Source organism: Drosophila biarmipes, chromosome 2L (assembly GCF_025231255.1).
Source record: "Drosophila biarmipes strain raj3 chromosome 2L, RU_DBia_V1.1, whole genome shotgun sequence".
Taxonomy (NCBI): Eukaryota; Metazoa; Arthropoda; class Insecta; order Diptera; family Drosophilidae; genus Drosophila; species Drosophila biarmipes.
In genome coordinates this window covers 4,281,894-4,294,793 of record NC_066612.1, presented here as the reverse complement: position 1 = coordinate 4,294,793, position 12,900 = coordinate 4,281,894, and the positions used below count along the sequence as shown (strand labels likewise).

General features: G+C 46.0%; 7 protein-coding genes across 8 annotated transcripts in view; 3 read left to right on the top strand and 4 right to left on the bottom strand.

Annotated features, from left to right (window-relative positions):
• LOC108036067 (tyrosine-protein kinase Btk29A) overlaps positions 1-2,033 on the bottom strand; it is a 53,356-nt gene extending 51,323 nt beyond the window's left edge. Inside the window, exon 1 of the mRNA XM_017112011.3 lies at positions 1,508-2,033. The gene's annotated coding sequence lies outside the window, so the exon portion shown is untranslated. The remainder of the gene's footprint in view (positions 1-1,507) is intronic.
• A 664-nt stretch (positions 2,034-2,697) lies between these two features.
• Positions 2,698-4,311, bottom strand: LOC108036049 (dolichyl-phosphate beta-glucosyltransferase). The gene is made up of 4 exons (XM_017111991.3): positions 4,077-4,311; positions 3,844-4,018; positions 3,285-3,681; positions 2,698-3,225 (listed from the first exon to the last, which is right to left on the bottom strand). The coding sequence occupies exons 1-4, from the start codon at positions 4,140-4,142 to the stop codon at positions 2,883-2,885; spliced, it is 981 nt and encodes a 326-aa protein (XP_016967480.1). The 5' UTR covers positions 4,143-4,311; the 3' UTR covers positions 2,698-2,882.
• Positions 4,312-4,725: 414 nt separating this feature from the next.
• Positions 4,726-6,798, top strand: LOC108036050 (epsilon-sarcoglycan). 2 transcript variants are annotated; one of them, XM_017111992.2, is made up of 5 exons: positions 4,726-5,381; positions 5,565-5,966; positions 6,047-6,154; positions 6,236-6,379; positions 6,439-6,798. In XM_017111992.2, exons 1-5 carry the CDS (start codon positions 4,822-4,824, stop codon positions 6,554-6,556), a joined length of 1,332 nt encoding a protein of 443 aa, XP_016967481.1. In that variant the 5' UTR covers positions 4,726-4,821; the 3' UTR covers positions 6,557-6,798. The 2 variants fall into 2 exon arrangements, with proteins under 2 accessions (XP_016967481.1, XP_016967482.1); XM_017111993.2 differs by lacking the exon at positions 6,047-6,154.
• A 118-nt stretch (positions 6,799-6,916) lies between these two features.
• On the top strand, positions 6,917-8,079 carry LOC108036139 (polyprenol reductase). Its single transcript, XM_017112124.3, has one exon. The coding sequence runs from the start codon at positions 7,013-7,015 to the stop codon at positions 7,991-7,993; it is 981 nt and encodes a 326-aa protein (XP_016967613.1). The 5' UTR covers positions 6,917-7,012; the 3' UTR covers positions 7,994-8,079.
• Positions 8,031-9,836, bottom strand: LOC108036137 (tumor suppressor candidate 3). The gene is made up of 4 exons (XM_017112123.3): positions 9,627-9,836; positions 8,780-9,506; positions 8,239-8,401; positions 8,031-8,168 (listed from the first exon to the last, which is right to left on the bottom strand). Exons 1-4 carry the CDS (start codon positions 9,711-9,713, stop codon positions 8,153-8,155), a joined length of 993 nt encoding a protein of 330 aa, XP_016967612.1. The 5' UTR covers positions 9,714-9,836; the 3' UTR covers positions 8,031-8,152.
• A 276-nt stretch (positions 9,837-10,112) lies between these two features.
• LOC108036145 (N6-adenosine-methyltransferase non-catalytic subunit) lies at positions 10,113-11,623 on the top strand. Its single transcript, XM_017112133.2, has 3 exons — positions 10,113-10,260; positions 10,341-10,857; positions 10,916-11,623. The coding sequence occupies exons 1-3, from the start codon at positions 10,195-10,197 to the stop codon at positions 11,524-11,526; spliced, it is 1,194 nt and encodes a 397-aa protein (XP_016967622.1). The 5' UTR covers positions 10,113-10,194; the 3' UTR covers positions 11,527-11,623.
• Positions 11,532-12,808, bottom strand: LOC108036146 (coiled-coil domain-containing protein 97). The gene has a single exon (XM_017112134.3). The coding sequence runs from the start codon at positions 12,732-12,734 to the stop codon at positions 11,649-11,651; it is 1,086 nt and encodes a 361-aa protein (XP_016967623.1). The 5' UTR covers positions 12,735-12,808; the 3' UTR covers positions 11,532-11,648.
• Positions 12,809-12,900: the final 92 nt, after the last annotated feature.

The following is a 12,900-nucleotide window of genomic DNA, read 5'->3' as shown; positions in this document are numbered from 1 at the left end:
ATTATATTGGTCAATTCTACTTAAATTTTTTTTGGGTGTAAAAATAAGTTTAATTTTTTGAAAGGGGCGTTAATAATAGCATTAAAGGGTTCTTCTGGTACTCGTTTTGCACGAGATTTCACCTAGAATGGGACTCTAAATGCAAACCCTTTTTCTGCTCCCCAGACATCCTGCTCCTCCCCAAATCCGCTCCTGATCTTCCCCAGAAACATGAACCGACGCGTCTGGAAAAGAACGAAACAAAACAAAGGCGACAAATGCCCCTCTTCTTCCCTGCTCCACCGCCTGCGCCCACCCCACCCCCTCGCTTTAATCAAGCAGAGCCGCCACCAAACCAGGGGCGGCACGGGGGCGAAACAGTGAGGGAGAAAGGGGCTGCCAGGGAGCATCTTGAGCGCATCGCGCATGGCCATAAGTAATAAAATAAACACGGACCGAGGCACGGCAAGGAAAAAAGGATGGCGAAAAGGCAGAAGGCGCAATGTGTACATAAATCTTTTCGGTGGAGCGAGCGGCCCCAGACCTGGGCTGCATACGTAGGTATATATATATATATAGAGAGAGAGATATGTACATATAGCGGGCGTGGCCTGGCAACTCGTTTTTGACTTTGAATTTCGCCACGCAAATGGTCGCGCTTAGTTTGTATTCTTCTTTGCATTTAATTTTTGTTTATTGTCGCGCTTTTCTAGTCGCGAGAGTGGGAAGAGGCAGAGGAAGGCGAAGAATCTGCGACCTTAAAAAGAATTTGAGTCTAATTGGAAGCCAAGTGCGTTGATTGCGCTTTGCTGACGGGCTAATCAGATTCAATGAAAGTGCAGTTGGTTAAATTGAATAAATAAGATAGTAAATTGAGATAAATAAGATCGTAACTAGATATATATTTTGGAATAAACTAAGAAAAAATGTTCAAGAGTAAGTTTTCATAACATGTGAATGTGGAATATGTGGAGTTCCTACCAACATTTAGTGTTTCCTTTTAAAAACAAACAAAAATTCAAATACATAATATAATACCTTTTGTGTTATTTTACCAAAGAACCCTAAAACAAATTTTTTTAGTAATTTGTTTGGTAACTTTTTAATTTGAATTTCATCAGTAAGCGTAACTCAATCTGCCAAGAAAAAAAACCAAAATATTTATAATCTCAACGAAAAATGCCATAAAAATATTTAAATAAGTTATTAAAGTTAACACTAATTTATTTTTCTAGGTGACAAGTTGTGGCCCTTTTAGAAATGAAGAGCAGTAAACAAATGGCAACACCAGTACGTGCTCCAGTTGGAATCGCAAATGCGTCCTATTAGAATGCATTGGTAGCCCTCGTTTCTTATCAGCAGCAACGAGAATCCAATAGTTTCAAGCGCAGCTTGCAGGGCAATTGAATTAGTGCTGATAAGACAAAGAACAACAGTCGAAATTCGATAGCGACAAAAGGGGGACAAAAAGAGAGATATAAAAGGGAGAAAGGAGGAATAAAACTGATAACTGTGCCAGCGCGCTTACCACAAGTGCCGTTGATTGAGCAATTTGAAGCAATGACCCCACCGCATAACAACACCAACAACAACACGCGCACACACTTTACTAACAACAAATCACAGTTCTCCAATTGGAGGGCGCAGAGCGGGCAAACAACAACAAATCACTTTCGTTTTTGCGCGGCGACGAGAGGAAATACGAAAAATCAACCGACCGGCTTGTTCAGCATTTGCATACTGCGAAAAAAAAACTTTATAAACAATATATATCGCAGGCACAGCTGAGACGCTCACACAGACGCGACGACACCCGCACACACCTGCAGAGTGCGGGAAAGAGAGCGCAGCAACAGGCGCAACGTAGGATTCTTGGAATTTTTCACTTTGTGGCACCCATTGCAGTTGCACTTCCACGATTTTATGGTTTTAGCCAGAACTTTCGCTGTTTATTCATTTGCTATCTACTGTTCTGCTTCGCGAACTTTGTTTACAATCCTTTACTATTATTAAAAAATAACGATTTCGGAAGAAACCAACCAAAACGCGCCGCCGCAACTTCGTGTGTACCGTATTCCAGAGTAAGGAAAATACCACACTTCCAACGCGGTGCAGTTAAAATACTTTAAAAATACCAGATACACTTTATTTCCCGCCTAATTTCCTTGTCCAATAAATTTTGTTTTATAATATTGGGTTATAATACTAAAACTATTATTTTTTTAGGTATAAAAACTTCTCATTATCACTAGAAAAAACTATGTTTTTTTATTTTAAAAAGATGAAGTTTTATGCTTAAATTATTTAACATACACAAATATACCAAATTTACTTGACAGCTGAAAGGTTCCTAGAAACCTATTTGTTTTTATTTAACGTTTTATATGTAATATTAAAAAATGTTTGTTTTCACTAAGAAAAAATATAAGTTGTGTTCTTCTTCATTTTAAAATTGGAAGACCAGAATTATTTGCTTTTCTTGTGAGATTTTGTACAGTTTTTAAAAACTTGTTAGTTATATTTTGGTAAATCTTGTACAAGTCGGTTTTAATATTAAATCCAGACTGCCAAGCAGAACACATACAAATCCATCTTCTATTTCTGAAATCTATTGTAGATGTACGACAGAAATCTTTATTTTGTATTTTAAATTTAAGTCCTCTCGATATAATCAAAATAATATATTTTTAACATTCTAAAGAACAATTTGTGTGCAACTTTATTCGAAGCTTCAATTGTTTATTTGAAAATACTGCACTTAAGTACCTAACTAGTTAGTATACTTTACACTTTATCAGGCCTACAAAAATAGAGTTTAGAGTTAAAAGAGTTTTGGTAATGCACGACAGCGAAAGAGTTTCAACATAAAATGCTTGTTGATATGGGGAATGAGATCCCCAACTTCATTGCTCCTTCTTTTGGATGGAGGCAATGCGCCAGACGCCGAACAGATAACGCAGCCAGATCATGAACAAATCCCTGCCCATCTGCAACCACGACCAAAAGGGAGTCAGTTTCGAGCCATCGATCTCCGTCCAGCGTACGGCCACCTCCTGCATGGGCAGCTTCAATTTCTCGGCCAGATACAGGAGCTCCACATCAAAGGCCCACCGTTCCACATGCAGACTGGTAAAGAGTTTTCTGGCCGTCGTTCGGGTGAACAACTTGAAGCCACACTGGGTGTCGCGAATAGAGCGCACGGCAAAGAGCCAGACGAGGAAATGGAAGCCGTGCATCAAAATAGTTCTAGAAGACAATAAATAATGATCACATTTAAGTCAAAACAAATATATGGGTCGTCCCACCTGAAGAAACTCCTGGTGGCAATCGCATCGTCCTCCAGATGTGCCCGCGATCCTATGGCAATTCCATCGTCTCGCCACTCCGGAGATAGTTGCTTCAGAGCCACCTCCAGCTTATCATAGTCGGCGAATTTGGTGGCTCCATCTGCATCCGCGAAGAGCAGATTACGACCTCTTGCACTCAGCATGCCCATGCGAACGGCTCCTCCTTTCCCCCGATTTTCAGTGAGCTCCAGGACGCGTACCTTCTCTGCTCCGTGCTTTTTCGAGTAGCCCAGGCCCACGGAGACTGTGGCATCTTGGCTGCCGTCACTCACCACGATCACCTCGTAGGTGAAGCTGGGATTGCCTCCGGATTTCTGCTCCAGGAAGGCCAGGCACTCGTCCAGCATGGCAGGCACTAGAAGTATACAATCATATGGTTAAAAAACTTCTGGGATCTCTTTATATTCTATCTTCCCAAAGATAAGAGTTTCAAGAGGAGCAGTTTGAGTGTAGACAGTCGACCGTAAAAGGGCATAGATAAAAAGTGGCAAGTGATTCATCATAGAAGCTAACGTACACCGCTGCTCCTCATTGTAGGCTGGCACAATGACACTGAGCTCCAAACTTGGCGACTCCTCGAGGCTGGGAAAGGTCACTGTTTTGATGCTGTGCGGGTCCAGGAAGGTCTCCTCATCCTTGTGCCGCCTGATGTTGGGATATGGCTGCGTCTTGTAGAGCACCACAGCCAAGATCTGAGGAGTGGGTTATCAGTGGAACGCTATTGAGAGGCGGGTGTTTATAAGCTCTTACCGACAGGGCGGCCGCTGCAAGCGCAGAGAGCAGGTAGAAAAACAGCTGGCAGAGGCAGCTCCACATCGTAGGGCTTTTGTAGTGGCTAGTGTGTTTGAACAGGTGCACCTGCTACCTGTCAGCAGACATTACTTCTCCAATTTGTGCGAGATAAACGGAGCCACGTATTGTTTTCCAAGAATTTTATACCGAATTGCCAGGCAGCTGATTAGGGTTGTCGTCCCTGTTTAGAGATGGCACTTCCCCAGAACCCGTGACTCGTTCACAGTGACTATATTGTCGATAGGTTGGTTATCGATTTGAAAAAGAGTTGAATTTTTGAAAAAGTTACTAGCTTTATTTTCGAAAACAGCTTTTAAAAAAGAATAAATTTGGGTATTAAATATAATCCAACTAAATATTTAAGTATAACTTAAAATTTAAATAGATTGATTTAAAGAAAAATATACAATTTAAAAAATATTTAAAAAGCCTTTTTCAAATATTTCCACTAATGAAATAAAAAAGTGTACCATTTCTAAAAACAAATTAAATATTTCAAAACTGACCTTGGTCACGGTTGTTTTGCCTTCGAAACCTCAGTGCGCAGGCGCTCTCTTCCAAAATGAAAACAACAAATTTTGAGAATCTATTCTCCCTCCCATCCAGATACACACCATAGGAATTTTTCCTCTGGCCAGATTAACAATTTGTTTATAGTCAATTAAAATGTGCTTGTGAATTAACGATAGATAAAATCAAGAAAATGAAGTTTTTAAACTTTTTAGTGTTTGTATTAGCTTTAGTCTGCAGTGGAGTGTGGGGGATAAAACTGCAGGCCAATGTGGGGGAGCTGTTCACGTATAAAATCGAGCCGCAACTCTTCAATTGGACACACCAGGTCATCAGCCAACAGTTTCGCTACCGACCCTCCTTGAAGAGCTACCCCGATTTGCCCAGTTGGATGAGGTACATGTACAGCCATGAGTACCATGCCGGCTTCCTCTACGGAACTCCGCCGGAGTCGGCGGCTGGAAAGGATCTCAGCCTGGACGTGGTGGCCCTGAATCGCCAGAATTACGAAACCCGTCATGTAGTGGTCTCTATGTTCGTGGCCCACAAGTTCCCCACTCCGAATGTGGTGCAGATGAAAATCAACAACCTGAACTGGGTGCACCTGATGGATCCGGGCAGGGTGGAGAATCTACGCAATATATTCCGGAACGATCTGTGGCCGAATAGTAAGGAGGATTTGAGTGTGGTCTTCATGGAGTCGGCTGTGAATATGGGAGGGAGACTTCCTTTGAGACCTCAGCAACGCGAGGGGTAAGTAAATAATATTTATAAGGAAATAAAATAAAAAATTCTATAAGGTTTCAATTTTTTGAGGTGGTGTCGAAAAGTATGCATCATTATTTAGTGCTTCAACACTTTATAGCATGCTTTTAATCACTTTTTTTAGTATTTTTAAAACCTTTAGAGATAGAAATAATTTCTATTTTGTTTCAGAGTCATTGTCCATGTGGGAAGCTTTGCCCAGTTCTCCCCCCGACTGAAGGAGCTCCAGGAGGAAGTGCGTCCCCTATATAAGCTGCCATCCTGCACCTACAAGCGCACTTCCGTCCAGAAAATCTTCGAGAATGTGGGCTTCAAGCTGGACTGGTGTGCCTTCCGAATGGAGTCGCTGGAGTCCCCCACGGAAATCCTCTTCCACAGCGGCAAGCAGCAGAATGAGCAGCAGGTGACCGAGGATCAGAGGGAACAGGATCGATGGATGGGCATCTCCCGCGAGGATGTACCCGAACGCAACTACATCGATGAGTTCGCCTTTGCCTTCGCCATTCCTGGCATGATTTTCGCCATTCTAATCGGGATGCTTTCCGCTGTTTTGTGCTTCCATCACGAGAAGTTGTGAGTTCCCTGCCTGGGAAGAGTCTAAATTTATTTATTTATTTTTTATTTATTGCAATCTTGCATTCTTTGCCCTTCAGTTCCGATCCGCATTCTGAGTTTTTCTTTGCCAACATTTTCCACATCTGCGAAGAGTCCTGTGCGCCAAGCGCGTCAAGCGATTCTGGGGCGGATGATGGTTCAGAGAGGTGATTTCCCAATAGATCTGTTTTGTTTATTTTTATCCGGGCCAGCGCATTAACTTTATAAGTAACGCTGTGTATTTTCAGTTCCTCCAGCTCGGATTATCCCATGTCCTCCACCGTTCAGATGGTGCAGTGCTCGGATAGCAAGTCGAATCAACCCATTACCACCTTGAAGAGCCTCAAGGACCCCAATTTCCTTCTGGACAACACTAGCATGCGCTCGCAGAGGTTGCTTATAGAGACACATTTTTAATGATAATTTTTAAATACTTATTTTTATTTTGCAGTCCCAACAACAGCTTCTACCAGCTGGACTGCGGCACCTCCAGCATTTACGCCCGTCCCAAACCACCACCTTACAAGGGCCAAGCTGCCACCCTGGGTCGGAATGGAGTGGATATTTGACAAACATCTCCCCGAGTGCTCTACTGCTGAAGAAAAACGAAAGGCATTGGATCTGAAACCATGAAAATCTCAATAAGCAATATCGAGGAGCGTTATATCAATTGCATGAATACTCACACCTGCCGAACTAGACAAACCATATCGTAATTATCAGTTTATATACATACGCAAGCATAAAACTAGCCAATTAGTTTGCCATTTAGGGATAAAGGCAATTTAATAAAGAATCGTTTTTTTAGAAAGCTGTAAAATGTTACTCTTAAAGGGAAAATGAGTTTCAAACTTTGGCGCCTAAATCAGACCCATATCGATATGCAAGAGAAAGCCAGCTATCGATGAATCGCCGGGGGTAATCGACTTTGCCTGCAGCCCTGGCATGAAGGTTCCGCAAGTTTTCGGTTTTGGGAGAAAGTTTTTACAGTTTTTGCGCGCTGCATTGTGCCAAAATTATTCGCAATGGCGCCCCATGAAAGTGGGCTGCTCGAGGTCCTCGAGAGCCTCCTGGACCGCTACAAGATCAACCTGCTGCAGATGATGTTCGGCACCTTCATCGCCACGATCGTGTTCTTCGGCGGCCTGATGACCTTCGTGGAGAAGCACCTGCCCAACAGCATACGTCAGTCCTTCCGCTACGGCAAGCACAGCTTCAAGGGCGAAACGGACCCCCTGGTGGCCTGGCTGGAGGTGCCCAAGTCCTGGTTCAAGCACTTCTACGTCTTCGCCCTGTTCTGGAGCTGGCTGGGCTTCTACCTGCTTATCTCCACCGTGCGCGAGCAAAAGGAGGCGCCGGAGTATGTCCTCCGATTTCTGGACATCATGGGCGGCGGCCGGAGCCATCGGAAGGTGGAGATCGACTCCACCACCGCCTGTGTAGGCACACTGATGCTCACGCTGCAGTGCACGCGGCGTTTCTACGAGACCAACTTCGTGCAGATCTTCTCCAGAAAGAGCAAGATCAACCTGTCCCACTACGCCGTGGGCTATGTGCACTACTTTGGCGCCATCATAGCTTTACTCTCGAACACCTCGGGCTTTGTGCGCGGCTCCAAGCCCATGGAGTTCAGCCTGGACAGGCTGACCGGCCAGCAAATACTCTACCTCGTCGTCTTCTTCATCGCCTGGCAGCAGCAATATGCCAGCAACATGATACTGGTGAACCTGCGCAAGGATCCGCAGACGGGCAGTGTGCGCACGGAGAAGCATCTACTGCCCAAGGGAGGGCTGTTCAACCTGCTCTCCTCGCCGCACATGTTCCTCGAGGTGGTCATGTACTTCTGCATCGCCGATCTCTACATGCCCGTGCGGATCTGGCGGCTCATCTTCCTGTGGGTGGCCAGCAATCAGACGATTAACGCCCTGCTCACCCACAAGTGGTACCGCGAGACGTTCAGGGAGTACCCGAAGAACCGACGTGCCATCATTCCGTTCCTGCTCTGAGTCCGAAGACTGGAAGTAATTCGCATTTTTGTACAAATAATTTAGTAGTGGAATTTATTAAAGTCGTTTTACACGCACACAAAATATGTGCTCGCTGGTGATTTTAACTACAAAACGATACAGGGGTGAACTTGAACTGGAACAGGACTGCAGTCGATTCTATTTGAACAAGAAACTGTGGGGGAGAGATTGAAAAACGAGTTAGGTGAGTGAGGCATTGGTTTTTGGGTGTTTCGTTGACTCACCTATAGGGATAACCCTGCGCCTTCGACCGAAAGACGGACAGCAGGAAGGAGAAGAAGACGGTGAGCAGCACCAAACCTGTCATCGCCATTATCCTGTTCTTGTTGTGGCTCTTTGGAGTTCCAGACTCGATCAGCAGAATCATGCCCAGCACAATCATGGCATCTGAAATGGAGGGATGATGTGTTAATTAAGTTTTAAGGGCTAATTGGAAGATTGTGGTGAAAAGTGTGAAATAGTATGCCCACTAGTAATTGTGAATTAGATTAATTAGCATTCTTATTAATATAACTTTCTTGTAAAGTTGTGAGTAACGCAAAAATCCTATATTAAGGGGCAAATTGATGATTGTTTAACTTGATTATGTGGCAATTTCACGCTTTAAGTCAAAAAGTTAGACTGCAATGAGTTCCCACTCTCATTAGAAAAGTATTTTTATGCGAAAATGTAATATTCCCTTAAAAAAAATATTAAAAATTAAATGTTTCCTAATATGAAAGTATGTTAAGGTTCTAGCCAGAGGTAGAATCAACCCCCACTCACTCAGGAACATGACGATGTAGGTCTCCACCACCAGCTGGCCCTGCGAGGAGCCGTGGATGTAGGCCACGCCGCCGTTCTGCGACTTGTGCACCAGCGGCGGCCCGCGGATGTGGTTCCACATCTGGCCCGAGATCATGGCGAAGCAGAAGAACACGGCGATGGCGCCCCACAGGTTCTTATTGTACAGGAACTCCAGGTTGTTGCGCCGGATGTAGAGGAAGCTGCCCACCAGGGCCACCAGCGTGATCATGGCCACGGTGCCCGAATAGTTGGGCGGACGGAAGATGCGGATGGTGATGTCCGTGCGCTCGGCCACGAATTTCGCAATGGAGTCGGCGGCAAAGCCGACGCGATGGATGTCCATGGTGTCGGCGCCCTTTGGCTTGCCCTTGGCCGGGAAATGCATGAACACGGGGGCGGTGTTCAGGCGCAGAATCTGGAAAACCTCGGAGCCATCATCGAAGTCCACCATGGCGAAGAAGAGCTTGTTGGAGTACGTCGACGAGAAGCGGTACGAGTTGGCCACGATGGCGAACTCATCGTGGGCGTGCCGGCAGATCTGGCATTGTCGCGAGGGAGCCAAAGCGGTGAGCATAACAATCATCGAGTAATTCCGGGGCGCATTCTTCACGTACTCCCTGAACTTGGGTCCATTGAAGCGGAGCAGCGGCTTCTTGGCGTTCATCTCCACCAGGTTTTGTACTTTCTCCGACAGCGTGAGCGTCGACTGAAAGCGTTTTGAAAACCATTATTAATGTGGGCTTCAACTTTATCTTAATCTTTTCTAGCCGGCATTCTGAGTTCTGGGGATGTGGAGCTGGAAAAGTGACGTGGCCACTAAACAAACCTTAGATTTCGACTGCGCGGCCGTGTAAATCGCGAGTACCGCCACCACCAGCAGCCCGCTGAGCAGCGTCTTGTGCAGCAGCCTCATCCTGCAGGCGATTGGGTTAACAATTTCACTAGTTTAACGCAATAATCACAGAAAAAACGTTTAGTCCAAAATATTTCTTCCGGCGCATGCAGCTGATTGTGAATGGCAAAGAGGCACCTGCGTGTCCTTCACTGTGAATGGTTAATTCGATTGCTTAGGTAAGGGCAAAACTAATTTTTCGATATATGTCTTCCCAGAGATTACAATTTTAAATTATGAGAGGAAAATAAAAGAAAGATAATCTATAATCATCTATTTATGTCAATAAGCATTTTAAATAATAAATAATTCTACCCTTATTTATATTTAAATAAGGTACGGAATATTTCAAATGTAAGATGCACTTATCGATACCGTGTTATACAGCTATCGATAACGCCATGAGCAGTGTGCCGTCACTAGACGGCTCGTTTTGTTGTCTTATTCCTTAGAATTGTGTTTTTCAAAACCATTTTACTAAGTTTTTACTGCATTTACTAGTATGAGCGATGTCCTGAAGAGTTCGCAGGAGCGATCCCGCAAGCGGCGTTTGCTTCTGGCGCAAACTGTAGGTTTTCCCTTAACAAACTTTCCAAAAGCAATCGGCTTGGCATAAAAACTCATAAATTATGTATTCCCTCTTCTTAGCTGGGTTTGTCGAGCGTGGATGACCTGAAGAAGGTCCTGGGCAATGCCGAGGACATCAACAGCAGTCGCCAGCTGAGTGCCGGGGGGCAGCGGGAGGATGAGGATGGTGGAGCCTCTTCCTCCAAGAAGGCGCCCAATGAAATCATCTACAGGGACTCCTCCACCTTCCTCAAGGGAACCCAGTCTTCCAATCCGCACAATGACTACTGCCAGCACTTTGTGGACACCGGACAGCGGCCCCAGAACTTCATCCGCGATGTCGGACTGGCTGACCGCTTTGAGGAGTACCCCAAACTCAGGGAACTGATCAAACTGAAGGACAAACTCATCCAGGACACGGCATCCGCTCCCATGTACTTAAAGGCTGACCTCAAGTCGTTGGATGTCAAGACCCTGGGCGCCAAGTTCGATGTGATACTGATTGAGCCGCCGCTGGAGGAATATGCTAGGGCTGCTCCCGCGGTGGCCACTGTGGGTGGAGCTCCTCGCGTCTTCTGGAACTGGGATGATATACTTAGTAAGTTTTCCTCAGTAACTTTGTTGAATATTAACTAGCAACCTTGTTTCTCTGCCAGATTTGGATGTCGGCGAGATTGCGGCTCACCGCTCGTTTGTATTCCTCTGGTGCGGCTCCTCGGAGGGCCTGGACATGGGCCGCAACTGCCTGAAGAAGTGGGGATTCCGCCGTTGCGAGGACATCTGCTGGATACGGACAAATATCAACAAGCCCGGTCACTCGAAGCAGCTGGAGCCGAAAGCCGTCTTCCAGCGCACCAAAGAGCACTGCCTGATGGGCATTAAGGGAACTGTTCGCCGCTCCACCGACGGTGATTTCATCCATGCCAACGTGGACATTGATTTGATCATCTCGGAGGAAGAGGAGTTCGGCAGTTTCGAGAAGCCCATCGAGATCTTTCACATCATCGAGCACTTCTGCCTTGGTCGACGACGTTTGCATCTGTTTGGCAGGGATTCGAGCATCCGACCAGGCTGGTTAACTGTGGGTCCGGAACTGACAAACTCGAACTTCAACTCCGAGCTGTATCAAACGTACTTTGCCGAGGCTCCGGCCACGGGTTGCACCAGCAGGATTGAGCTCCTGCGGCCCAAGAGTCCGCCGCCGAACAGCAAGGTCTTGAGGGGAAGGGGACGCGGCTTTCCACGCGGTCGTGGCAGGCCAAGATAACCAGATTTTTACTCAACAACTGCATGTATTCTAGTGTCTAAGATCAAAATTCGTTAGGGCTAAGAGTATGATTAAGATTAAAGACTATTGCTGCAGAGTGCTGAGCTCTTTATCATTCTTGACTAATGCTGCAGACTGTGGTGATTGCTTAGATGCCTCATGTAGATGTCCAGCTCATCCTCGCTCGAGGCCTCCTTCTGCTCTGCAGGCTGATCCCTTAGTTCCTCTTCATCGTCGCTGTCTTCAAAGTAGGCATCTTCCTCATCCTGCTCGATTTGCTTCAGATCATCCAGCAAAGTGTTATCATCTACGGCTGTGTAATCAAAGTCCTTGTCCTCGCCACCCAGGAAACGCTCCTTCATTAAGCTCAGGAACTCGTTGCGTAGCAATTCCCGCTCTCCGGGATTATAGTATTCCGGCGTGGAGATATTTGTTATGTTGGCGGGAACTCGAACTTCTGCATTTCGACTTGTTGAGCAGGCAACGGGTTCGTCATCGTCAAAGCCACCCCATTGCTTCCGGCAAGCCACTGGGACTTCAAAGTCTGCGGGTGGGAGACTTGCATTCCTGACCTCCACCTGCTCTTCCTCTTCCTGCTGAGTTTCCTCCAGCAACTCATCCCTTTGCTTCTTTTCCAGCGTGTGCATTAGTATACCCGAGAAACTGGTGTTCCTGACATCGTAGCTGTCCCGCGCTTTCTTCTCCGCCTCCGTTAGGTACTGACCCACCAGCTCCTGGTAGAGATCGGGCGCCCTTTGCATCATCTCATGCTCGCTGAAGTACTCTCCCTTGTCCAGCAGCTGCTGCATGGCGTTGTATCGCCGATTCTTAATGCAAACCGAACGGGTGCTAAGTTTCCTCCGGAAATCCTCCAGCAGCAGGCACATCTCCTCCAGGTTCTCATCGGGTTTGATGGGTTCCTTGACGGCCAGCTCCTGGAAGGAGCCCAGTTGTCTGACACTCAGGTGGGCTCCAAAGCGAATGAGGAAGTTCTCCCGGTTCTTTTCGAAGGCTTCTCGTGCGATTTCCTGCTTTTCCTCGAGAGAAATTTCCGGGTCATCAATTTGCTGGGACTTGAAGACAATGTTGTTGTTTTCGGCCAGCGATTTGAAGATGTCCATTAACTCCGCGGGGAGCTGTGCTCTTGGCAAGGGGCGTGCATTGCCCTGGTTCTCCTCATCCCCCTCAGCTTCGTTTCCAGTCGTCATAATTGTTTACGCAAATTGCACAAAAGTGTGAAATAAAATGTAAACAAATGCTTCTTCTTGCTGGGCTTAAGTGACATTCACAGCGAGTTGGCAGGGCCAATCTCGTTTTACGTTACATCTTAGTGATTTTAAAATCGGTGAATTTTTTAAACCGGATTTGTGTATT